Source organism: Carassius auratus, unplaced genomic scaffold (assembly GCF_003368295.1).
Source record: "Carassius auratus strain Wakin unplaced genomic scaffold, ASM336829v1 scaf_tig00216561, whole genome shotgun sequence".
NCBI lineage: Eukaryota > Metazoa > Chordata > Actinopteri > Cypriniformes > Cyprinidae > Carassius > Carassius auratus.
The window spans coordinates 9,195-36,756 of NW_020528634.1; the positions used below are offsets into that span (position 1 = coordinate 9,195).

Sequence of the window (27,562 nt, forward strand, 5' to 3'; positions counted from 1 at the left end):
TTTGTGGAAACAATTCATCATTTATTTGCTTAATGTTTTTATTGCTACTACAGTAAATAGTATTTGTTTACAGAGGACATTTTAAATAATAATCTTTTAGAATTTTTGCTAATATTAATTACTGTCTGGCTCCCCATTTTCCCAGGTTGTTTGGACTGAAATCAACCAATTGGATTTTGATTTAATTAATCTGACTTGTACAGGACTGTTATTATCCCTCACATATATAGACATTTTTCACTGCAAACTGCTTATCTTTTTCTGGGATGCAGACAAACAGGTGAAGTAAATTACAGAATTTATCCAGGGTCACAATTCTCATTTAATCAGAGTGTTCCAGGAAAACTTCTCTGAAATGAGTCAGTATATTTTTCTGTTATATTTACAGACATTATTAGAATTATCATTCTTGGCTGTTTATAACTGCATATTTCTCTATTCTGATTCATGTAATGCATTCAAATATAATTCTACATGTCAGGTAATTAAGGCTAGTGGAAAAAAAAACTTTGATAAAACAGTATTGGTATTTAGTCCAGAATTTCAAATAGTTGTATCTCAGCCAAATATTGTCCTACTAACAAACCATATCAATGGAAAGATTATGTATTCAGCTTTCAGATGATCTATAAATCTTAATTTCTGCCACCGATATATATATATATATATATTTTTTTTTTTATTTGTTTATATCCTACTCAGAGGAGGAAAAACATATTAGATATTTGGTCTTCTACAAGCACAGGATTTGCAGTCTTCAGATTCCCAGCATGTCTTCAGTCACCTGACACCCCAACAGAGCGTTCCCATCACACACACACTGAGACAGGCTGTCTGCTGAAACACACACACCTGCAACTCATATCACTGTAAAATAACATGGGAAGCACCAACTTGCAGAACATTTGATGTGAAATATTTTGATAGCTGAATATTGTCTCACGTTTCTGAGAGCGGACCCATGACGCCGCCTTCATGGCCACAAACTGCCACTCCACCTGCTGATCTGATTTAAATGCATATAACCAGATGAGAGCGAGGACGGTGGCCCACACTGACCCGTCCACCTGAAACACAAGCACACATCAAACACACGCACACACCAATCAGAAACCTATCTTTGGATATGGCATCATATGTCCTACCTGTGCTGTTTTCTGATTGGTCACTTCGTCCTCTGTCTTCCCAAACACAGCAGCCAATGAGGCGTTGAGCTCCCAGCATCCCGTGGCCTTCTGAAGAGAAACCAGCTGGAGCACAGGGTCCTTCAGGGGCTCAGCTTCTGCTGAAATGCACAGATCATTCAGACAGAAGTCATCTAAACACCCATAGCAGCATTCATAGCAGTAAGTTTATGATTAAAGCAAATAAATCAAATGAAATAAAGCCTTAATCAGGATTTTGACACATCTATAAACAGACACCAGTAGTGTTTCTTTTTCAATGTCCTGGAACGCTGTCACAGAGAAAGTTTTTGCCATTTGTAAAGTTAAATGTCAGCACACCCCCTGAAGCAGGTAGACCAGCGGTGATGACATCATCGTCCACATGCTGTGATGTCATTTGACATTTAAAATCAAACTGTAAAATATTTCATTACGCACTTCAGAAAAAGAAAACAATTCAAGCCGAATAGACCCAAACCCTTACTGATTAAATTTCTATGAAAAAAAGCATGATGATCAATACAGCTGATACAAGAAAACCTTTGACCTTTTGTTAAGCTCCTCTCTTCCTACACTCTTCTCTATCCTAAATGCTGTCCCCAAGCATTTAACCCCAATCAAAATATTAAAGAAAACCTTCATTTTCTGGTTGTCATACTCTCATTAAGTTACACTTTTCATTTGCCCAATCAGAATATTAATGTCATCTAGTGCTTCAGCAAAGTATCTCTGGCTATAACTAGCTAAAATTAAAGTTATGCTAACGTACAAACCTAAATAGTAGACTGTAGGCCAAAAACACAAACGAAGGTCTACACTTCACTTCATATTAAACTGGTTAAATGTAAATCAATTTAATAATATGAGACCTCTCCCACTTGCATTGTGATCTGTAAACACTGCTTGCAAACGAATCATGTTAAATGATAGAGAATTACCAACCATGTATATTTTTAAATCTTGTATTTATCCCTGTATGGCATATTCAATTTCCACTTGAATGGTGGTCCTTCTGTGTCCAAAATGGTTCAAAAACATCTTGTGACAAGGTTTTCACATTGACAGCTCTCATTGCAAGACTGTGAGCAGTTGTTTGTCCAAGGGAGCAACTGTAACTAACGGGGCAGGGCTTATCCATAGATCAATTGTTCCTTTCAAGTTCTAATCTGATGTACATCTACATGCAGGGTTCATATAAGGTGCTATGATTGAATGAATTTAAATTCAAAAGCATCTCAGTATCTAATGCATAATATAATGTCTCCATGTAAAATGAATCCTGTCTGATTTAAGGCATTGTTTCAAAACCTACGGCTGCTTTGTTAGACTTACTCTGATCTGACTCATCATCACTTTCAATCATTGAGTTGGACGAGGCCATGGAATAGTCTAAAAAAAAAAAAAATCATTCAAACAGTGACATACAGAAGAAGGCTATTAGATTGAGAAAAAAAAAAAAGCTTAGTGAAGTGGCTGTATATTTTTCTTACGCATTGTAGAATCAAAATCCATTTGAAGAGCCATTGCTGAGAAAACAGAGGGAAAACCCAAGGCTTGTTAAGGGCATATGCTAAAACAATCATTCAATGAGTGACAAAATTAGATGGGAAAAACAACAACATTAACATAATAAGACATGTTCAGTGAAGTGCTGCTGTCTGTGCATTTCTCTTACGCCGTGCCCTTTGGACAACCATTCCTGAGAAAAGAGAGGGAAAACCCAGGGCTTGTTAAGGGCATAAGGTAAAACAATCATTCAATGAGTGACAGGATAAAAAAGACAAGTAGATGAAAAAAAACATTAAAAAATAAGCCCATTTCAGTGAAATACCCGCAGAACATTTTCTTTTCATGCTACAGCACTTTGGGAGCTAAGTATGTTAAGAAATCACAACAAAATAAGAAAAAGAAAAAAAAAAAAAAAAACACATATCTGACAATCACAAACAAAATACAGTCACACCAAACCAGCTATTAACGAAAAAACACATGACTAAAATATATCTCATATCATCCAAAAACTGAAAAATTGATTGATTAACCACTCTTTTAGTTTTAGTGATTAACTTCATGTATTGGTACTGAAAAACCAACTTATTAGATTTCTATTCTTTGTGTCATGGACCACATCTAAACCTCAATGTCTGATATAATGTGCTATAATTTAAGAATCGACTGTCCTGAGCTGAGATATTGAGGTTTATATAAAAATCTGCATGACTAGATCAGGTGCTTTTTCTATAATCTTACATAGAGGTAATCACTTAAACAAATTTAGAAAATGTAAAATTGTTAAACAACCTTTGCTGGATTGCTTGAGATGGACTGAACCATGAAAAAGAAAGTAGGTTATTTCTTACCACACATTCCCATAGGTTGACATTGCATCATAGACATCTGAAGCATATCTAATAAAGAATTGAATTTCACATGTTGATTATGTGTATACAACAAATTATTATGCATGTCTGTCTAATGGGGTGGTGATGGCGCAGTGGATAAGACGCGTGCCATTGGTCGGAGGAACCTGGGTTCGAATCCACTGGTTGACACCAATGTGTCCCTGAGCAAGACACTTAACCTCTAGTTGCTCCAGAGGCGTGCGACCTCTGACATATATAGCAATTGTAAGTCGCTTTGGATAAAAGCGTCAGCTAAATGAATAAATGTAAATTTAAATGTAATGTCTAACTACTATGGAAAACTGATTATGAAATCATCCTTGTCCAATCCTCATCCTGGAGTGCCAATGACCTGGAGCGTTTAGTTCCGACCTGCTCCTAATCACTTTCCTGAAGTTTCTAGTCATCCTGAAGACCTCATTCAGCAGGTCCATATGTGTTTAATTAGGATACAACTTAACTCTGCAGGACAGTGGCACTCCAGGATCAGGGTTGTTCTAAACAGAGTAAATCAGTGAATACACACACACACACAGAACTTACGTGCTACTGGCACTCTCCTCTGCAGCAGCGGTCCTTTCACTGTCTGATTGTGGTCTTTATTAATGCCGATGAAGGCTGTATGAGCACTGCTCACTCCTGCCTGAACACTGAGCTCCACAATCCTTTTCCTGACGTTCTCTGCGTCTGCTCCTTCGGCTCGTTCCTCCAGCTCCAGAGAGCGGATCACAGACCGGGCTGCCAGCCGGTGGATCGTCAGTCTACAACAAACATAAACCTATAAATACATTCTTTACCGTCAGAGACACGGCCAGGCGTCACCAATGTGATCACAAAGATGAGTTTTGGGTCAGTTCTCCTCTTTATAATGATCCATGTCTCATCTATAATTGTCCGGATCAATGCCAAAACAACCAATAAAATCAATAGTAAAAAAAAATTTGGGTAAACCATGTTCAAAAGCATAATAACATACTTTTTATACAACAAAATGTCATAAAAAAGAAACATATTCCTCAATTTAAACTGAAGAAATCACCACTCCTCTGATGATCAAGAGTAATGTCCTATTCATGAATGAGCTGATTCTGTCCCATGAACCGGTTGAAACCTGTGTGTGTGTGTGTGTGTGTGTTCTTGTTTTTGTGTCATATCAGGACACAATACTGTATAATGACATGGGTATGACACAGGTATTACAAGGAGAGGGTGACTTATGAGGACATAACCCATGTCCCCATTTTTCAAAACATTTATAAATCATACAGAATTAGTTTTTTTGAGAAAGTAAAAAATGCACAAAGTTTCCTGTGAGGGTTAGGGTTAGGGTTAGAGTTGGTGAAGGGAGATAGAATATACAGTTTGTACAGTATAAAACCCATTACACCTATGGGATGAACACACTTTACACAAAAACAAATGTGTGTGTGTGTGTGTGTGTGTGTGTATATATATTACCCTGTGTCCTCCGTTGGTTGTAAGGTAAACTGAAGCTGGTTAGTCACAGGTTGATCTTTCAGCTTGTATTTCACGGTCACAGCGCCTTCCTTCTTTCCTGAACTCTATGATGTGGAAGAAAGAAAAAGTAACATATTTGAGGATTAAAGATTTTACAGGGCAACTATTTAAATTAAATTTGTTACCACATCTATCTCACAGCATCTAAACTAAATGTGATGCAACACAAGCAAGCAATTTATCTAATGGTACCAGATGTGACAAAATCAATCACAAATCACAGCCAATCAGAAGAATGTGTGGGCGGAGCCTCTCTTCAAATTCACTGCTTTCTCTAGCTTGTGAGCTTCTTTGTTCATGTTCTCTTTATATTTTTTTAAATCTTTGGTAAAATTAATATCCATAACGCTTTTGTTTTGGCTATTGGTCACATTCAATCATAAACTCAATTAAACCCTTTTAACATGAAATGATCAGTATCTCAGATGATCATGCAGTCCCAACAAGACTTATTGACTTTTTCTAAATTTGTGGTGGCTTTTCTCAAAATTTGCTGTATTTTTTGTGTGTGTTGTCTTGCAGTGAAAATATCCCAAAGACAACATTATTCTAACTTTTTTTTATACTTTCTGACCTCATGAATACACATGCAAACCTTTCTGTAATGTTTTGTCTAAAAGGTAAAAAAAATAAAAAATAAAAAAAGGGAATTTCTGACTATTTCAGGCAAGTTAGCATTCTTTTAAAGTAGACATTTTGAGCCTTCTATACATATATTTCTCATGTCTGTGAGGCAAGTAGCCTTTACAAGTTTCGCTTTATTTTTTAAACCATTCCTAAATGGCAGAAAGCGTATCCAAATCATTTTCTTTGTTTTAAAAAAAAGCACAACGTTTTTTTGATATTGTGGGTGTGTGCACAAATAAAAGTAGACCCTTATACTCTTATCTGTAATACTCTGCTTTCCTGATAACAGTGAAAAGATCTAGCCATGCAACAGTGCAATGACAGCTTTCACACTGGGATATGTGCTTGAAACCCACAGGAGTGGGTTTAGATTCAGTTTGCATCTGGTGGTTGTTGAGCCCTTGGTTTATATGAATGAAGCTGGTCTCCAAAAGACCATTAGATAAAACCATTCAAAGCTTTCACCTGTCCTTTAATCTGAGCGTAGATGAGCGCTCTCTGACCCTGGAACAGAGTATTGATGGATGAAGACAGCATGTCCACCTTCACACCCTCGGGAACGGTCCAGTCCACAGAGATATTATCCACGGCCGGCTGGAGAGCAAACCTGAGCGACTGCATCACCTGACGGAGGAGAGAGGCTGGTACATACACACCCTTAACATCTTATGCTCACTCTGTCCAGTCTGTTTCCACATTAAGTCTTACTTTGGGCTGCATGCGGTCAGTGCCTGTGATGAACTGAGCGTGACCAGAACCTTCTCTGGCCATTCCTGTGATGAGAGCCGTACTCGCACCCTCACCGATCCCGAAGGAGAAACACCTGCAGACACAAGAGCAGCTCCAGTGCTGAGCGCCTGACATGAGATCAGTACATGAGGAGGACTGAGACGAGTGAACGCACCTGTGAGAGTAAACGTGCCTCTTCACCAGATCCAGCACCTCCTTAGTGTTCCACACCTCTCCATCAGTGAAGATGAACAGCTGAGAGAGAGGAAGAGAGAGGAGGCAATGATCGGTTTGTTTTCCTGAAGGAATCAGTGAGAGTGTGGCTGTGCTGTACCTGTCGAGGGTGATCTGGGTAACAGGGCTGACTGTAGATGTGTTTAAGCGGCTGTAGGATCTCTGTGCCGCCCATGTCTGCGCTCATGCTCTTCACTCTCTTCAGAGCCTCTTCCATCGTGTCCTCGCTGTACACAACACTCTGACTGCAACGACACACACCACAGTCTCTCACACACCCACAGCTAACCCACACAAAGTCACTCCTGAAGATTAATTAACATCTAGTTACTGACGGAAAGAAGGACTCAAAGTGAGATCCGAATCCGTAGATGTTGAAGTAGCATCCCATGGGCAAACTCTTCAGCAGCAGCAGCAGCGTGTCCTGGAGACACACACATGTGCAGATGAACACGCAACTCAATACACTCAGATTAATGCGTCATGTCTGAAATCTGACAACTTACTCTTGCACTTTCGATGCGCATCTGTGCGTCATTCCCATGATGCATCTTGCAGTCCATACTGCCTGACCTGTCAACTACAAAAATGAATTCGCCCCGAGACGCCAGTGATGACATCACATCTGCAGGGAACTCTGGGTACAGACTGATCATGAGCGCTGGGTCGCCCATCAGAGAACCTGCAACATTTACATTTATTAATTTGGTGAATGCTTTTATCCAAAGCGATTTACAGTTGAGAAATACCATTTATAAATGTATAAAACGATGGCAGTAAACATGAGAAGTGCCCGTTATACAAGGTTTTGATCATCGTTCAAAATGGTAAATCCAGGACAGGAAGGCAAAAAGCATAATAAGAGAACAGAAAGAGAAGGCATAGATTTTTATTGTTAGATGCTCATGGAAGAGTGTCAGTTGTTTCCTGAAGATTGTGAGGGATTCAGCTGTTTGGATGGCGTTAGACAGTACTGTGGTAAAGGGGTGTAAATGGCCTGAATGCTGTATGAACTGTGTTAGACTGCGGGTCAGTCTCTATCCTGCAGAGTGAATTAAAACTACCGGAGAAACTAATCAACCCTGCATTACAACTTACATATGACCCGTCCTAAACATCACAAATCAGTGCACAAACTACTAGAATCAAAAAAAGTATTCTTTTGGTGTAGGGCAAAATCAGCATTCTTGATCAAATTCAGTCACATTCTCTCCTATGAACGGTCAATGATTCGACTGGAACTGAGGTCTTATGATGTGTAGCATACAGTATGACATAGAAAAACAGATATACATAGCGTGACACCAATTATCTCCAAAACCTTATTTGGATCATATTAATCATTCTGACAAGCAACAACTGTAAAGTACAGTAACAATCTGAGTTTACTGGCTTTAACTTACATTATACTTACACCAAACTGAATTCATGTACAAACAAAAGCATCATATCTTCCATGTTTCAATGTTATTTGCACAGAGTCGTACCTGACGGAGCCGCAGACGCTCCTGCCTCCACGACAGCAGAGGGCTGATGGGAATTTTCATAATACAGAAACAGCTCCACATCCTTATCGAACCGGTGACCAGCAGTCAGATTCACCTACACACACACACACACACACACCAACATGCTTTTAGGCTTCTTGAAAAACGTTAAGTGCATAAAAACTACACGGACACACACACAGTCACTGAAACTCTCTCACAGACATACACACACACACAGTACCGTGGCATGAGTGTGTTGCGCGTCGAGGAACTCCAGAGGATCCAGAGGGCAGCTGGACTCGAGTTTGGAGATACGGTCTGAAGATCTCACTTCAACACTCAGAGACAGAGTGTAAGGAATAACTGATGCTGAGGAAACTTCTGGAACACCAGCCGCTGAAACTGAGAGAACCACAGACAAACAGACACACTTTATAACTCTGGATCAATCTAGAGCCCAACAGCAGCTTCCGTTCTGACCAGAAGTGACCTGAGCATTAGGAACCAGCTGCCAGCACACAGATGAAGAGCTGATCGCACGTGACCTTTCCAACGGGATTACGTCATGCGTGAATTTGTAGTTTCACATCACTGAGCTACTGCAAGATGTCTTTTTGTGGTTATTTGCAACTAAACAGAGACAGACATAAACATCATGGATGACATTAGGGAGCGTAACTTATCAGAACAAATTCATTCTGGAAGTGAACTACACCTTTAATTACAGAAGATGTGGACAGCCACTGCTGTGGCCAGTAATGGGTTATGATCTGGATTTATTCACCATCATATCAATACATACATACAATACATGCTCTTTCCTGAAACCAGGTAATGATTACCTGCAGGTGTGTATCGTGGGTTGAGTACAGCGGGCAGACAGAAGCGCAGCGCGTCATCGGCCTGGACACTGAGCTCGATGATGTAGACGATGGTGATGGAGGCCTTCTGACCCGGAGACAAACAGCCCACACTCAGTTTGAACACATCTGAACTCTCCTCGCTCTCTTCCAGCAGAAACGCCTGCTGGCCCGAGCTCACAGCATCATCATACTGATCCCGCGCCTGTGAGAGACAAACTCATCTGTATCCACAAACTCAGACACAATCAGACAGCACTAGAGACAGACGCAGGACTCACACTCTGTTTGTCCTGCACCTCGGCCACAATCTCCTGCTCTCCGATCCTGGCGCTGAAGTGACAGACCGCGGCGTCGGCGGGCAGCGGGAAGACGAACACGGCCTCCAGCGGACGCTCCTCCTCGTTCACATACTGCAGACAGGAGCTGACGGAGGCCACGTGATCCCGGACCTGCAGCTCCACCGAGATACTCTTCAGAGGAACTGAGAGACAAACAGAAGACACACCAACAACTTCTTCAAAACAAACACATCTCTAATTATACACAATATAAAATATTAACAGTTTCACATTGTTTTTAAGAAAGAAGAGACGTGTTTTTACCTGGTTCATTTTTTTCAGACACGAGATCACAGCAGTTCACCATGATGATGCTCTGTGAGAACAAATCAGCTTTTACTACACATTATAACATATAACTTGTCTGTTTAGACAATCTGTCGTGATTACGTAATCTGCTCAAAAATAAACAGCTGCTGTATCAAGTTACACCGAAAGATTGGACAAAATGTGATTATCAAGGGAATATTTCTTATAGCTATTGAATAGTCTACAGAGTAATGTTGTCCATCAGAACTTCGGTTCACTCTTCTCTAGACAACTGTCCACAGTCTTCATGCGACCGGTTTTGAAGGATGCAACAGGTGTATCTTTCACGTACTTCAATCACCCACAATCCTTTACACATATTCCAATCATTTTTACACAGTATTTTTAAGAACCCTTAAATTATAAAATACATGACTGGGAAAATAGCCTGCAGAAGGGCTTTAATTAACAAAAGGCATGTTCTTTTCAACCCACACTTCCACATACTGTAGCCTTGTCAATGATTCGAATAAAAAGGAAAAATTAAAACATACAGGTGCATCTCAATAAATTAGAATGTCACTGAAAAGTTAATTTCGGTAATTCAACTCAAATTGTGAAAATTGTGTATAAAATAAATTCAATTCAGTAGTTTAAGTCTTTGGTTCTTTTAATTGTGATGATTTTGGCTAACATTTAACAAAACCCACAATTCACTCTCTTAAATTAGAATACTTTAAAAAACATTTTTGGTGAATTGTTGGCCTTCTGGAAATTATGTTCATTTACTGTACATGTACTGAATACTTGGTAGGGGCTCATTTAGCTTTAATTACTGTCTCAGTTTGGCGTGGCATGGAGGTGATCAGTTTGTGGCACTGCTGAGGTGGTCTGGAAGCACAGGTTTCTTTGACAGTGGCTTTCAGCTCATCTGCAATGTTTGGTCTCTTGTTTCTTATCTTCCTCTCGACAATAGTCCATAGATTCTCTCTGGGGTTCAGGTCTGGTGAGTTTGCTGGCCAGTCAAGCACACCAACACCTTGGTCTTTTAACCAACTTTTGGTGCTTTTGGCAGTGTAGGCAGGTGCCAAATCCTGCTGGAGAATGAAATCGGCATCTTCAAAAAGCTGGTCAACAGAAGGAAGCATGAAGTGCTCCAAGATTTCTTGGTAAACGGGTGCAGTGACTTTGGTTTTCAAAAAACAAAATGGCCCACCACCAGCAGAAGACATTGTACCCCAAATCATCACAGACTGTGGAAACTAAACACTGGACTTCAAGCAACTTGGGCTATGAGCTTCAGACTCTAGGACCTTGGTTTCCAAATGAAATACAAAACTTGCTCTCATCTGAAAAGAGGACTTTGGACACTGGGCAACAGTCCAGTTCTTCTTCTCCTGAGCCCAGTTAAGACGCCTCTGATGTTGTCTGTGGTACAGGAAATCTCTTGACACGTCTGTTTGTGGAACTCTTGATGCCTTGACCCCAGCCTCAGTCCATTTCTTGTGAAGTTCGCGCAAATTTTTTAATCGATTTTGCTTGACAATCCTCATTAGGCTGAGATTCTCTTGGTTGGTTATGCATCTTTTTCTTCCACATTTTTTCTTTCCACTAAACTTTCTGTTAACATGCTTGGATACAGCACTCTGTGAACAGCCAGCTTCTTTGGCAATGAATGTTTGTGGCTCCTTGTGAAGGGTGTCAATGATTGTCTTCTGGAGAACTGTCAGATCAGCAGTCTTCCCCATGATTGTGTAGCCTAGTGAACCAAACTCAGAGACCATTTTGAAAGCTCAAGAAACCTTTGCAGGTGTTTTGAGTTGATAAGCTGATTGACATTTCACCATAACACCCCCCCCCCCGGGGGTGTGTCAGCATCAGATTTTGAATCCATATACGTAGCACAGTCATGAATGTCCATCACATCAGCTTGAGAAGAGTTCGCCATGCTTTCTATTTGATTGGCCATAGGTGAATGCGAAGGGAAAATATTGATAATAATTCACATTAAAATGAGGTAAAACTGAGCTTTGCCCACTTACCTCACAAGCAACAGATATGATCATGTTAACACACCCAGACTGCAGACTTGCATTCTACTGGTTTTGGTCTAACATTAACTTACTGATAATAAGGTGGTGCTTTCCTGAAATGTGAAAACATTGCGACCTAATCAATAGTTTCTAATTTACAGAAACTACAGCAGTGGAGCCCAACCCAGTGTTGCCAACCTAACAATTTTGCTGCTAGATTTAGCAACTTTTTTTTTTATTAAAGCACCTAGCAACAAATTAAGCCATTTAAAAAAAGAAAAAAAAAATAATAATAATATTTTGGCAATTTTTAATCAACTTGTAAAGTGACTCAAATTATAAAAAGGCACAAAATTTCATCTAAATTACACAAAAAGACGAAACCATTGAGCAGCTAGCCCACCAAGCATTACATCAACCTGGAGAGAGACGGAGAATGATGCCTGACAGTACAAACATCAAATTTGCATTAAGTTGCTAGTTCCAATTGGTCAATAATATTTACACATTTATGATACAGCATGTTATTAGAACATATACACATACATATACACATACATATACACATACATATACACATATATACATATACACATATATATATATATATATATATATATATATATATATATATATATTAAAAGTTGTGGCCAATTAGAAAATTTACGAGCGCGAATCTCTAATGTCTGACTGCAGTGAATGCTGCAACACGAGAGTACGCCAGAGCGCAAAAGACTGATTTGTTTGGAAAACTAAAAAAAAAAGTGCCAAGCGAGGGAACCAGGAGTCGCGAGGAGTCACAGGCGGAAAGAGGTAAAAATGGATTTATCAAGAAATTAAGCTATAATGAAAGCACAGTGCTAGCCTAATTGTGTAGTCTTATACATGATACCTTGCCGACTTTTAAAAAGCGTGAGGATACGTAATAACTTCGTTTTGTGTCAGAACTTTCACATTCATTCATAAATTCACGAGGCTGAATCCAGCTTCTTATTCGCAGCTTCTTATTGACGCTATCCGTTCCACCTTAAATGACGCGAACTTCCGCGTTTGCTGGCTTCTTATTGACGCTCAACTTAGGGACCGTGCGGTTTTTCTCTTTGTCGCTTTTTTTAACGGAATTGTGTTACTTTTGTGTCTATTTTCAGAATAAAATAATATATATTTTTATGCAAATAACACTGATATATCAGCGAACATGGACTGTAAAAATATAAAGGCACATAATTAGGCTACAGTATTCTTTAATAATTGTACATGTCATCAGCTCAACTTAGGGACCATTTTTCTCTTATTTACACTTTTTAGGGACCCTGATTATATTGTAGGCCTATCTATTTTCAGAAAAGAATAATACACCATTTTGAAATGTAAATGACAAATAATAATAACATAAAATGACTGTAAAAAATATGATGAGGCCTATACATCAACCTTTAATTATTGCAAATAACATAATTTGAATGTATTTAAAAATAAATATATTGGATACTTTTTTTTTTTTAATTAGGCTACAAATGAAAATGTAACAAAGTAACCTGAGATTATGCTCCAGCTTGTATCCAGCCCATTATGAAGACTTCAGACACATTTGAAGAGATGAAACCTATCCTGCAAGGACTCCAGAACATCAAACATGGATGATTATAAATAAATTATCATTTTATCATTGCTTTAAACTGCACATGAATTGTTGCTTAAAATGCATGCGTTTGTAAATACTAATTTGTTCTAATAACTGTACTTTCTGATATCTCATAAAATCCTACTGTGGTTTTGTAACAGAAATCTGCATTTTCTGTAAAGCTGCTTTGAAATATGTGTTGTGAAAAGTGTTATACAAATGAATGTATTAATTAAATTGAATTGACTTGAAAGAGCCATTGAATTGTTACTGTACATTTTAAAGTTACGAACCCAATCTGACAATACAGAAGAGTTATCACATTGTTGGCCCATTTGGGGGTGTTTCACTGATGCTTTATCCTGCATCTGTGCTTGTAAATAATCATACAAAATTTCAGATATTTATACTGAAGAATTTTGAAATTATGAACCCATGAAATGGGCCAAAATTACCCATTACCCATTGGGGGATATCTCAGCTACCTTTGAGGGTGCATTAAAAGTTGCACTGGGGCTTTATACCCATTGTGCTTGACTGTCACCATAAACAAATTTAGACATTTTTACTGTAGCATTGTGAAGTAGTAGAGCTACTACTCTAACGAAATACAAATTTTAAGCAGTTTTTGCTGTAGAATTATGTTTGTATAATTTCTTTACTTGACACATTACACAATGTACAATCCGCCTATTGCATTTTCTGCACAATTCGTGGCTCTGTTTCTCGGTAACCTCAGAGGGTGCGTTAGATTGGACATTATCCCGTTAGACTAGAGCTATTACCCTAACAAAATCCACATTCTCAGCAGTTTTTACTGTAGAATAATTTTTTTTATGAAGCTTTAAACTTGGCACTTTACACAGTGCACAATGAACCGCCTAAAGTATTTTCTGCCCATTTCGTGGCGCTGTTTCTCAGTCGCCTCAGAGGGTGCGTTAAATTAAACATGATCCCATTATAGTAAAGCTACCATTCTAACGAAATACAAATTTTAAGCAGTTTTTACTGTAGAATTATTTTTTTATGAATTTTTGAACTTGACACTTTACACAATGTACAATCCGCCTATTGCATTTTCTGCACAATTCGCGGCGCTGTTTCTCGAAAACCTCAGAGGGTGCGTTAGATTGGACATTATCCCGTTAGACTAGAGCTACTACCCTAACAAAATCTAAATTTTCAGCAGTTTTTACTGTAGAATAATTTTTTTTATGAAGCTTTAAACTTGGCACTTTACACAGTGCACAATGAACCGCCTAAAGTATTTTCTGCCCATTTCGTGGCGCTGTTTCTCAGTCGCCTCAGAGGGTGCGTTAAATTGGACATGATCCCATTATAGTAAAGCTACCACTCTAACGAAATACAAATTCTCAGCAGTTTTTACTGTAGAATTATTTTTTAATGAATTTTTGAACTTGACACAATACACAATGTACAATCCGCCTATTGCATTTTCTGCACAATTCGCGGCGCTGTTTCTCGGTAACCTCAGAGGGTGCGTTAGATAGGACATTTTCCTTTTAGACTAGAGCTACTACGCTAACAAAATCCAAATTTTCAGCAGTTTTTACTGTAGAATTATTTTTTTATGAATTTTTGAACTTGGCACTTTACACAATGTACAATCCGCCTATTGCATTTTCTGCACAATTCGCTGTTTCTCGGTAACCTCAGAGGGTGCGTTAGATTGGACAGTATCCTGTTAGAATAGAGCTACTACTCTAACGAATTCAAAATTTTAATCAGTTTTTACTATAGAATTATTTTATTATGAATTTTATTATGACCCATGTTGTCAGATACAATAGAATTGCATTGCATTGTTTGCCCATTTGGAGGCTATTTATCACAGCTGCCTTTGAGTGTTTTTAATGATTGCACTGGAGCCTTATACCCAATGTGCTTGACTGTCACCACGCAGAAATTCAGACATTTGTACTGTAGCATTTTTAACTTAAGGACCCATGAATTTAACAAATGTGATAATACAGTTCAAGGAAAAATTGCATTGTTGGCCCATTTGGGGGCGCTATATTTCAGCTGCCTTTCATGGTGCGTTAAATATTGCATTAAATGCTTGATTGTGACCATGCACAATATTAGACATTTCTACTGTAGCATTTAGAAATTATTGACCCAAGGCTTTGACAGATATAACATTTAGAATAGCCATTGCATTATTAGCCCAATTGGAGGCATTTTATCTCAGCTGCCTTTGATGGTTCGTTAAAAGTTGCATTGTTGTTTTATACCCAGTATGCTTGACTGTATAGCCATGCACAATTTCAGACATTTTACTACAGAATTTTGAAGTTATGCACCCATGAATTTGAAGTATAAATGAGTTTATGTCACTGTCCATGGTGCTAAAAACTATAACAATTGGATTTGAAGAACTGAAAATACATTTTGTCTAGCATTAAACAAAGTTATTCATTTATCTTCATCATTTACTAAATTATCATTTACATTTAGTTTTTGTGGTTATCTTATCCTATATGAAAACGTTATGAAATTTTGTCATTAAATGTTATCACTATATGTAAATTTAAGGCGAGACACTGCAGGTGAATAGGGCAAAAAAATAACTGATCGTTATCACCTTACTTACCCAATTGATTGATTACATTGATTATTGTAAACATATTTTAAATTACAAGTTTTCAAAAATGTTATGTTTAAATATGCAAATTAGGCATTATTTAATGAAATATGTGCTAATTTGCATAAATGATTAGTACAAAAATCTGAACACTAGATGAAGTCAGTTTCAAAAAAAATTTCATAATTTTTTTTGACATATTAGAGTCAAATTTTTTTACAAAGGGAATTCTGGTTATCTTTTTTTGTCACTCCATAATCCGGAAAATACTTTGAACAGCCAGAAAACAATATATATATATTCACAATTTGGGGGGGGGGGGGGGGGGGAGATAAAATGTTGTATATAATCGAGGAAAATATATATGACCAAATTTAAAAAAGTTTAAAGCTTCATAAAAAATAATTCCACAGTAAAAACTGCTTAAACTTTGGATTTTGTTAGTAGCTCTAGTCTATCGGGATAATGTTCAAACTAACGCACCCTCTGAGGTTACCGAGGAACAGCGCCGCGAATTGTGCACAAAATGCAATAGGCGGATTGTACATTGTGTAATGTGTCAAGTTCAAAAAATCCTACCAAAATAATTCTACAGTAAAAACTGCTGAAAATTTGGATTTTGTTAGGGTAGTAGCTCTAGTCTAAAGGGACAATGTCCAATCTAATGCACCCTCTGAGGTTTTCGAGAAACAGCGCCGCGAATTGTGCAGAAAATGCAATAGGCAGATTATTGTACATTGTGTATTGTGTCAAGTTCAAAAATTCATAAAAAATAATTCTACAGTAAAAACTGCTGAAAATTTGGATTTTGTTAGGGTAGTAGCCCTAGTCTAAAGGGACAATGTCCAATCTAATGCACCCTCTGAGGTTGTCGAGAAACAGCGCCGCGAATTGTGCAGAAAATGCAATAGGCGGATTGTACATAGTGTATTGTGTCAAGTTCAAAAATTCATAAAAAATAATTCTACAGTAAAAACTGCTGAAAATTTGGATTTTGTTAGGGTAGTAGCTCTAGTCTAACGGGATAATGTCCAATCTAACGCACCCTCTGAGGTTACCGAGAAACAGCGCCTCGAATTGTGCAGAAAATGCAATAGGCGGATTGTACATTGTGTAATGTGTCAAGTTTCTTCTTAACATCCTCATGCCTCCACTTAATGTTCACTTTATCTTTTTACTATATTCACTACCTCACATAGACACATTGACAGTGTCGCCCTGTTTTGCACATTTGCTTCTTGTACATTCCTGGGTATCTTAATATTTAAGACTACAGTAAAATGCATATATGCACATTGTACATCCCTATACATCTTAATATTTAAGACTACAGTTTACACTCATGCACATTATTTTGCGTTCTATATTTAATTCTACAATATACATTTTTTATATTCTATTCTTATATTTTTATTGTTTACTTTTATTTCATTCTTACATAGCTTTATTTATGTATATTTTCATCTGTGTTGTTTTCTTTAATAATTGCACTGTCCATGGAGCGGACCTGACTCACATTTCACTGCTGGTTATATATGCTATATATAATTTTGTATGTGACGAATAAAAATCTTGAATCTTGAAGTTCAAAAATTCCTACCAAAATAGGATTTTGTTAGGGTAGTAGCTCTAGTCTAAAGGGACAATGTCCAATCTAACGCACCCTCTGAGGTTATCGAGAAACAGCGCCGCAAATTGTGCAGAAAATGCAATAGGCGGATTGTACATTGTGTAAAGTGGCAAGTTCAAAAAAATCATAAAAAAAATAATTCTACAGTAAAAACTGCTGAAAATTTTGATTTTGTTAGGGTAGTAGCTCTAGTCTAACGGGATAATGTCCAATCTAACGCACCCTCTGAGGTTACCGAGAAACAGAGCCACGAATTGTGCAGAAAATGCAATAGACGGATTGTACATTGTGTAATGTGTCAAGTAAAGAAATTATACAAACATAATTCTACAGCAAAAACTGCTTAAAATTTGTATTTCGTTAGAGTAGTAGCTCTACTACTTCACAATGCTACAGTAAAAATGTCTAAATTTGTTTATGGTGACAGTCAAGCACAATGGGTATAAAGCCCCAGTGCAACTTTTAATGCACCCTCAAAGGTAGCTGAGATATCCCCCAATGGGTAATGGGTAATTTTGGCCCATTTCATGGGTTCATAATTTCAAAATTCTTCAGTATAAATATCTGAAATTGTGTATGATTATTTACAAGCACAGATGCAGGATAAAGCATCAGTGAAACACCCCCAAATGGGCCAACAATGTGATAACTCTTCTGTATTGTCAGATTGGGTTCGTAACTTTAAAATGTACAGTAACAATTCAATGGCTCTTTCAAGTCAATTCAATTTAATTAATACATTCATTTGTATAACACTTTTCACAACACATATTTCAAAGCAGCTTTACAGAAAATGCAGATTTCTGTTACAAAACCACAGTAGGATTTTATGAGATATCAGAAAGTACAGTTATTAGATTAGTCAGTTATTAGAACAAATTAGTATTTACAAACGCATGCATTTTAAGCAACAATTCATGTGCAGTTTAAAGCAATGATAAAATTATCATTTATTTATAATCATCCATGTTTGATGTTCTGGAGTCCTTGCAGGTAGGGATGCACAATAATATCGGCACAATATCGGTATCGGCCGATAAAAGCTTAAAATGACCATTATCGGTATCGGCCGATATGAATATTTCTGCCGATGAGCCAAACCGATATTCTCCAAGTGAAATAATTGACCTGTTTTTCAGATGTGAATGTCTGTCTACATTTGTAAAATAATAAATTTATGGTAGAATCAGTACAGAAAAGATACATGGATTTCGTTTCAGTAAAATTAAAGTTTAAATATATCAGTATATATTTGTATATATATCGGTATCGGCATCGGCCAAAATTATTTTGAAAATATCGGCATATCGGATATCGGCCAAAATCCAATATCGTGCATCCCTACTTGCAGGATAGGTTTCATCTCTTCAAATGTGTCTGAATAATGGGCTGGATACAAGCAGGAGCATAATCTCAGGTTACTTTGTTACATTTTCATTTTTAGCCTAATTTAAAAAAAAAAGTATCCAATATATTTATTTTTAAATACATTCAAATTATGTTATTTGCAATAATTAAAGGTTGATGTATAGGCCTCATCATATTTTTTACAGTCATTTTATGTTATTATTATTTGTCATTTACCTTTCAAAATGGTGTATTATTCTTTTCTGAAACTAGATAGGCCTACAATATAATCAGGGTCCCTAAAAAGTGTAAATAATAGAAAAATGGTCCCTAAGTTGAGCTGATGACATGTACAATTATTAAAGAATACTGTAGCCTAATTATGTGCCTTTATATTATTACAGTCCATTTTCGCTGATATATCAGTGTTATTTGCATAAAAAATATATATATTCTTTTATTCTGAAAATAGACACAAAAGTAACACAATTCCGCTAAAAAACGGAAAAACCGCACGGTCCCTAAGTTGAGCGTCAATAAGAAGCCAGCAAACGCGGAAGTTCGCGTCATTTAAGGTGGAACGGATAGCGTCAATAAGAAGCTGCAAATAAGAAGCTGGATTCAGCCTCGTCATAAATTCACCCCGTCTGTGTTTGCGAGGGAACACTGATTGAATCGCGGAATTCAGTCACAAATGGAACTTGCTTTATAAAGCAGAATGTCACGGAATTCTGCCATTTTTGAAGGAATAAATAAAAAGTAGGCTGTACATTTAATCAAATCTCATTATGAACAACGGTCTTAAAGGTGTTGTTATACACGTCATTTTATACATGTTATATTAAATTAGCGCTCAATATGTGCTCTACTACTACTACTACAACACACACACACACACACACTGTTTTCAGCTCTTCACTATATTAACACATGATGTAGGCTACACGTGCACAGCGCGCTAGGAGAGGATTTCACCATTTCATTTGATAAAACTATCTTTATTCATTCGTATCGTATACACAGATAGAAACTGCAATGTCTTTACGACAACCTGTCAAAATAGAATTTTGGTATAACAAAATTTTAACAGAAATATAGTACTATTGCACAATAGAATATGCTATTCTTCAAGTAGGCCTAATAGCTAATAATAATAATAATAATAATAATAGTTAATAATAATAATTTATCATAAAAAAAAACACAGAAACTTTGCTTACAACCCACCTCTACAAATGTCTACAACCTACCAAAATAAAAGTTGGTCTAACTCAAAAAAACAAACAAACAAAAAACAAAGAAATTGCACAGTAAAATATACTTTTAAAAAAATCTACCAAAACGTTAAAGGAATATCACACGTTACTTGCCAAAACAATAACACCATATTTTTCAAAAACAATTTCTAAAAGTACATTTGCATTTGTATAATGTTTATTTATTTATTTTTTAAAGTTTGCTTCCCCTCTCACACATCTGCCACTCATCACCTGTGTCTTAACCTTAATGTCTTTCCTGTGATAATGCCCCTTACTTCTATCACACTTATATCTCCTATTAAGTGAGATCACATTGTATGGTCACTTATTCCTTATATGAACCGTTTTAAATGCAAGACATTGATTGCATGAGATTAAGTTTGTAAATGGCAACCTGTGTCCTTTTGTAGTGTGTACATATTCTATTTATCATCAAACTGTGATAATAACTGACTAAATTCAGTACACAGGTGCTGGTCATATAATTAGAATATCATCAAAAAGTTGATTTCACTGATTCCATTCAAAAAGTGAAACTTGTATATTATATTCATTCATTACACACAGACTGATATATTTCAAATGTTTATTTCCTTTAATTTTGATGTTTATAACTGACAACTAAGGAAAATCCAAGATTCAGTATCCCAGAAAATGTTAATGTTGTGAAAGGGCTCAATATTGAAGACACCTGGGGCCTGTACCATGATGGTAGCTGAACAAATTCAGAGTTACAGGATTAGTTTTGAGTTGACAAAACCAAACCTCTCCAATCCGGCTTTGTTGGCACCATGATGCTGTTCATCAACTTTCTTTGTCAATTCAGGCTTTGATCCTGAGTTTGTGGAGCGCGTGCACATGAATGTGTGACATCACTGGCGAACAGCCAATCACGAGCCTTGCAACACAAAGCAAGTTTGATTTACTTCTCGTGAGAGACCCAGCGAGATTCAAAACTAAAGGTTAAAGGTTTTGCTAAAGGTTAAGAGATTGAAGAATATGACATTTAAATGTCATATGAAAAATGAAGGAGGACTAATAAAATAAATGATCTTGCTCCATCAGTTTAGTCACAAGTGGAACTTGTTAACTTAGTTTATACATTTGAAAATAAAAAGTGATAGAGACTTGAACATGTAAATTCAGATTTGTAATTTTTAAAATAGTGCAATCTTTTGATACTACAGCTTTTTTATATAACATGATCTGTATACATTAATATTTACAATAATTTATAATAACTGTTAAACTAAAATTGCTTGTGTGTGAGAGATAAATAATAATATGAATCACAATAATTATATAAATCATAAAATGACTCCGTTATTATCATTAAAGCCAGACTTCAATTTTTTTTTTTAAGCATAAGTGACCTTTAATTTGGAGCAAGATAAACTGGAGTGACTTTGTGTCAGACATGTGTCACTTCTCTCACATCTGATTGGTTCACCTTCAGTTTGAGATCGTGAATCCAGAACATAACCTGCCCCAGAGCAGGTTAACCGTGCAGCGTAAGATACCATGTCAACGAACACCGATTAAAGCCAAGCTACTTTCATAGTACCTAAAACCCAGGGTTGGCGGAAACTAAGCTGAAACATAGCTGGCTAGCCACCTAATCCAGCTTCATGGTACAGGCCCCAGGTGCCACACTCTAATCAGATAATTAACTCAAAACACCTGCAAAGCCTTTAAATGCTCTCTCAGTCTAGTTCTGTAGGCTACACAATCATGGGGAAGACTGTTGACCTGACAGTTGTCCAAAAGACGACCATTGACACCTTGCACGAGGAGGGCAAGACACAAAAGGTCATTGCATTCAAAAATGTGGGGGAGATTCACAAAGTGTAAGGTGTAAGGTGTAAGGTTTCCACAGTCAGTGATGGTTTGGGCTGCCATGTCATCTGCTGGTGTTGGTCCACTGTGTTTTCTGAGGTCAAAGGTCAACACAGACATATACCAGGAGGTTTTAGAGCACTTCCTGCTTCCTGCTGCTTACCAACTTTATGGAGATGCAGATTTCATTTTCAAACAGGACTTGTCACCTGCACACAGTGCCAAAGCTACCAGTACCTGGTTTAAGGACCATGGTATACCTGTTCTTAATTGGCCAGCAAACTCGCCTGACCTTTACCCCATAGAAGATCTATGGAGTATTGGGAAAAGGAAGATGTGATATGCCAGACCCAAGAATGCAGAAGAGCTTAGGGATGTGCAACAGTGATCGAGTACTCGAGTACTCGACTGTGACAGCGATGATCGATCACGTAAACGATGATCGAAATTATTATTAATTATTTATTTTTTGATTGGTTATGGCAGCACGTTGGGCGGCGCCCTGATCTCTGATTGGTTAGCTTCCCACTTGATGCCTCAAAAGACGTAAGACGACATAATAATGGCCTCAAAGTCACGTAGTGATGGCTGGCTTCCCTTTGAGAAGAACGATGAAAAAACAGTTCAGGGTAAGCTGTGCAGCACCAAGCTTTCACACAAATCTACAACAAATAGCTACAATGCGCTATCATCTAAAATGTGTACATAAAATATCTGGCGATAACAGACGAGCATTGAATCACTTGCCGTAAGACTTAAATGCAACGCAGACAGAACCAAGAAGACGACAAAGCTATTCGCTGAAATGGTGGTGAAAGATTTGCTGACCATTAGTTTCAGGGACAGAGAAGTAGGGGTGCTCCGATCACGATCGGCCGATCGTTAATGCGCATCTCATCAGTAAAGCCGGTTTTCTAATCAGCGGTTAATTCCATCAGGTGCGTGATTTCACATAGAGCAGCTGTTACTACACAGAGCCGTTGTTAACTGAGAAGATGGGCCAATAAACGCTGAAAATTAACGTGATTTGCGCATCTTCTCTATTAACAACGGCTCTGTGTAGTAACAGCTGCTCTATGAGAAATCACGCACCTGATGGAATTAATCGCTGATTAGAAAACCGGCTTTACTGACGAGATGCGCATAACGATCGGCCGATCGTGATCGGAGCACCCCTACAGAGAAGGTTTACTTGTCCAGTGGTACCTGGCTGTTCCTGCAACATCTGTTCCAGCGGAGCAAATTTATTCCTCTAAATGTGAACAGACTGCGCACTCGGCTCTCACCTGAGCACATAGACCGACCTATCTTTTTGAATAGACATTTGAATGTTTCACCGGTCGTGGTAAATATAATATCCATTTTTTAAATAATATTATTACTTCAGTTTTGAGTTTTAGCCATAGTTAAAATATCTAGGCTATTTGGTCTCTGTTTTATACCTTATAATAGTTGTTTGGTTAAACTTGGTGAACTTTTTTTCTTATCAAAATATGCTGCTAAAGTTATACTGGAAGACAATGTTTTGTTAAAAAAAATGGCGTTGAATAAAGTAGCAAAAAAAGAAAAAGTATCTTTGTGTGTTAATTTTTAAATCACAGACAAATAATGAAATGGTCTTTATAAAATAAAAATGCACTGGTTATTTATAGCCTAATTACATTATATTTGTAGAGATGACGAAAATCAAAATTATTTGTTTATCAGTTTTTATCTTAAATATATTTTAAATCTAATTCAATTATTTAGCAATAATCAGTGATTTCAATGCTGTTAAATAATATTCAAATAATATTTTGGTTGATCAGAAAGTGCAAATTGTAAATACATAAATATTAAAATACATAAAAAAAAATAACGATAGTGACACTAATGTGAATTAATTGTACTTTCGTGTTTGTAAAGCACAATTCGATCAAGTTACACTTTCGGTCAAGTTCACATCTGCATCGGCGAATTTTTTCCAGATAAAAGTTGCAAGAGCTAGTCTACATCTGATTAATTAACATGAACAATTATGCTAAAATCGCTGCATATCATCGATTCCTTCCATTCTCATATAAGCAATGCCCGATAATGATATTGCTCTAAAATGTTTTATTTTTCTATTATTATTGATATTTTATTACTGATGTTAATAATGCAGCCGAGCTTTTTTTCCGTCATATTTGTAGGCATAATTTAATTCATATGGAAATTAAAACTTAATTACAACTATTACACTTAATAACGTAGATGAAAATATAGCACAAGTCTGCCATACATTTATAATGAGAACTTTATAGGAATCTATAGTAAAATCTGTCCTTGCCCATCTTTCAGCGCACTGTCATGAAAACGCATCAGCGGGAGCTCTCTCTCTCTCTCGCTCTCTCTCGGTCTAACGCATAACTTAGCATCCTATTCAGCTGATACAAGTTGTAATGTTACGCCTGATATGTATCTCAGTTATCTTATTTATCATAGGATGCGTCATAGAATTAGCTTCCGTTTATTGGTATAGGCTACTTAGTCGTGGCCTAATGGTTAGAGGGTTGGACTCCCAATCGAAGGGTTGTGGGTTCTAGTCTCGGGCCGTACGGAATTGTGGGTGGGGGGAGTGCATGTACAGTTCTCTCTCCACCTTCAATACCACGACTTAGGTGCCCTTGAGCAAGGCATCGAACCCCCAACTGCTCCCCGGGCGCCGCAGCATAAATGATGAACACTGCTCCGGGTGTGTGCTCACAGTGTGTGTGTGTGCGTTTACTGCTCTGGGTGTGTGCATTTCGGATGGGTTAAATGCAGAGCACAAATTCTGAGTATGGGTCACCATACTTGGCTGAATGTCACTTTCACTTCACTCTTCACCTCAGGCAGATATTTTTTGCTCCTTTATTAATAACATTGCTTCATCATAATCATTATCTAACCTGTCCTAATCATGTGTTCATGTTTTCATAGACAGATTTTCATGTCAGATTTTTATTTTTTTTATTTTCATAACAATCTTCAGATTTTTTCATTATGTACATTGACATATCTCATAACACCTGAGCAGTGCCACAGACTGATCGACTCCATGCCACGCCGCATTGCTGCAGTCATTCAGACAAAACTAAGTATTGAGTGCTGTACATGCTCATACTTTTCATTTTCATACTTTTTTAGTTGGCCAAGATTTCTAAAAATCCTTTCTTTGTATTGGTCTTAAGTTATATTCTAATTTTCTGAGATACTGAATTTGGGATTTTCCTTATTTGTCAGTTATAGTCATCAAAATTAAAACAAATAAACATTTGAAATATATTTTAGTCTGTGTGTAAGGAATGTGTAATGAATCTAATATACAAGTTTCACTTTTTGAATGGAATTAGTGGAATGTCAACTTTTTGATGATATTCTAATTATATGACCAGCACCTATATATACGTCTGCCATATGTTGCCACCCCTCAAAAATTCCTGCCCCCTTCTCGCCACCCCATCAATATTTTTCTAGATCCGCCCCTGTGCCTAACGTTTTCGACTCGTACATAACACTTCACGCCCTGATGTCACGTGTCGTTACAGGATCTTCACGGGTTGTGTGTGAAAGCGCGCACATATCCCGGGTCATCACTGCCAGTGTGAAAGTGCAAAATCTAGCGACCCGGGAGCAAATGCCGGAACACTTTACCCGTGTATTTGCCGGAATGGCAGTGTGAAAGCACTGGCTTTGGAAAGCGGCGCGACTAGCGTTTTCCATGCGTTTTTAAGCGCAATATGTGAGCAGCCCCTTAAGCCGTCGAGCGCAGTTGCTCTCCACTGACTGCGCTGATCAAAAGCATGATGGGAAACGACTGATTGACCACACAGCTTCATGCTCATTGGCGTAGAATGTCAACTGATAAATTTTCTCTTTGTTCTAAGAATTAGATTACCTATTTATTTATATTTACATACGAACTAAACAAAACACGCCTACTGAAGTTAAGAATTAGGACATGAGTTTATTTTATTTTTCTTTTAATTAGAATTATTCCTCGTTGTAATTTTCACTTTATTCTATTGTATGTTTGTTTGAATTAATAAATCAATCCATTAAAAATATACACGCACACATATCTAAATGGACTGTTCAGCCATTATGCCTTATCTTTGTATGGTTTCATCTGAGGAGTGTCAGGATCTGGCTTAAAACAAGGGAAGAATGCTACAAAACAGCTTTGACTTGCATAGTTTGGAAAAAAAATACTATGTACGTGATCTGCACATGATGACAAAACAGTGGTATTTCGATTACATCCACTTCGTCTGCAATAAAAAAACCCTAACGAGATCTCCATTGCTGACGAGATTGACTTCTTGCCCCTTACTGCAGCCAAGGCGAGGCAAGCATCTCAAACAAACCTATGGTTATGCAACGACATCACAACATCAATTGCGTTTAGCAACTTCGGCTGAAACTCTGTGGCAACACTGGCCCAACCCTGTTTGTTCAGGGTTGGGCTGGTCTCAGCAGTATTTAGGGATTTGGGCTGCTGTGAATGATTTTAGGTTATGTTGACAACGGCACGTTTTATCATGCGGATCTTCCAATCTGTTCTACGGTTTATTTTCAATAGAGTCAAAGAACATTAGACTGAAATGACCTGAATATTGAGTCCAACTCCGTTCGTAAGTTCCAGGCAGGTTTTTGTGCTCGCAAGTCACGATTTAAAACCACGACAAAAGAATTTGTATCGTTCCAGGGAAGCCACGCCAAACTTCCTGAGCGCAAGCAATTGTAGATAGATTATTTGTTTTATTGCAATGTTACGTTGTCCTAAAATATTTTTTTCAACGTGTACCACTTGCATAAACAATGCATTCCGTAGGCATTATTCGTAGTAGCTGCCATTGTTGTTTCGTGTGACGTCAGAACTCGGAGTAAATCAGTCTAGTACGAGTTCACGGGTGAGAAGTCACGGGTTTGATTGCCGTTCCAGTGCACTTTCACGGGTTTAAGGTTGGAAAAGCTCTGGCTTAAGGTAACCTGTAACGCGGCATTAATAACACAGCTCACTGTAATTCTGCCTGCGCCATAATTAACCCGTTCAGTGCCTGCGGCTAGCTTCGCTTGTTTACTGTTGGTCTGTCAGAGATACACTCCTGCTAAACGGGTTTACATCAGTTCTCATTTCTGCATATCTGAACAAGTCCCGTGTTTTTCACCCACGGCTTGTGCTAAACGCTTAAACTTAAAATTATTTACAAACTAGAGAATACACAAGACCAAAAAAAGCCACTGATATTAACCATTAATGGGTGTTTGTGTCTGCGTCTGCTTTCCAGCCCGTTTACCAGCTGTAAACACACTTACAAGATTATAAAGTTATTCAGTTTGAGTAAAGAGCCACAGCTAAAGGAATGACAAATTATTCACAAGAAACGGAAAGCGATGGAAATGTTTCTTCTTTGCTCTTGTACAAAGTGAAAGTAAACCAAAAACAAGACTTACTGCCTTTAAAAGTCCTCGTTGTTTCAGTGGATCAGATGAAGATGATGTTTGGAGAGAAAACGCAGAAATATCTGCAGCTGTGGAAGGTGTGGCTCATGAATATTAAGCAGTTAACCTCTAAACTCTCTTAAAGGGATAGTTCACCCAAAAAT

General features: G+C 37.5%; 1 protein-coding gene across 17 annotated transcripts; it reads right to left on the reverse strand.

The window, feature by feature from the left end:
- LOC113098460 (von Willebrand factor A domain-containing protein 5A-like) lies at window positions 1–27,562 on the reverse strand. 17 transcript variants are annotated; one of them, XM_026263557.1, is made up of 21 exons: window positions 27,411–27,562; window positions 9,632–9,683; window positions 9,308–9,510; window positions 9,009–9,231; window positions 8,408–8,568; window positions 8,164–8,278; window positions 7,183–7,358; window positions 7,012–7,100; window positions 6,777–6,921; window positions 6,618–6,697; window positions 6,422–6,536; window positions 6,179–6,337; window positions 5,027–5,130; window positions 4,112–4,329; window positions 3,527–3,574; window positions 2,842–2,865; window positions 2,657–2,692; window positions 2,499–2,555; window positions 1,146–1,282; window positions 944–1,067; window positions 1–837 (listed from the first exon to the last, which is right to left on the reverse strand). In XM_026263557.1, the coding sequence occupies exons 2-21, from the start codon at window positions 9,672–9,674 to the stop codon at window positions 758–760; spliced, it is 2,337 nt and encodes a 778-aa protein (XP_026119342.1). In that variant the 5' UTR covers window positions 9,675–9,683; window positions 27,411–27,562; the 3' UTR covers window positions 1–757. The 17 variants fall into 17 exon arrangements, 14 of the variants coding, with proteins under 14 accessions (XP_026119342.1, XP_026119341.1, XP_026119340.1 ...); XM_026263556.1 differs by having other exon boundaries at window positions 1,146–1,285; XM_026263555.1 differs by having other exon boundaries at window positions 1–834; window positions 2,842–2,892.

What these genes read in the sequence shown, in the direction of transcription:
- LOC113098460 (XM_026263551.1), bottom strand. Translation starts at nt 9,674, where the DNA reads ATGGTGAACTGCTGTGATCTCGTGTCTGAAAAAAATGAACCAG. An exon ending in GTCTGAAAAAAATGAACCAG is followed by an intron (nt 9,511 to 9,631) that starts GTAAAAACACGT and finishes TTTGTCTCTCAG; the next exon opens with TTCCTCTGAAGAGTATCTCG. An exon ending in CCAATCAGAAAACAGCACAG is followed by an intron (nt 1,068 to 1,145) that starts GTAGGACATATG and finishes CTTGTGTTTCAG; the next exon opens with GTGGACGGGTCAGTGTGGGC.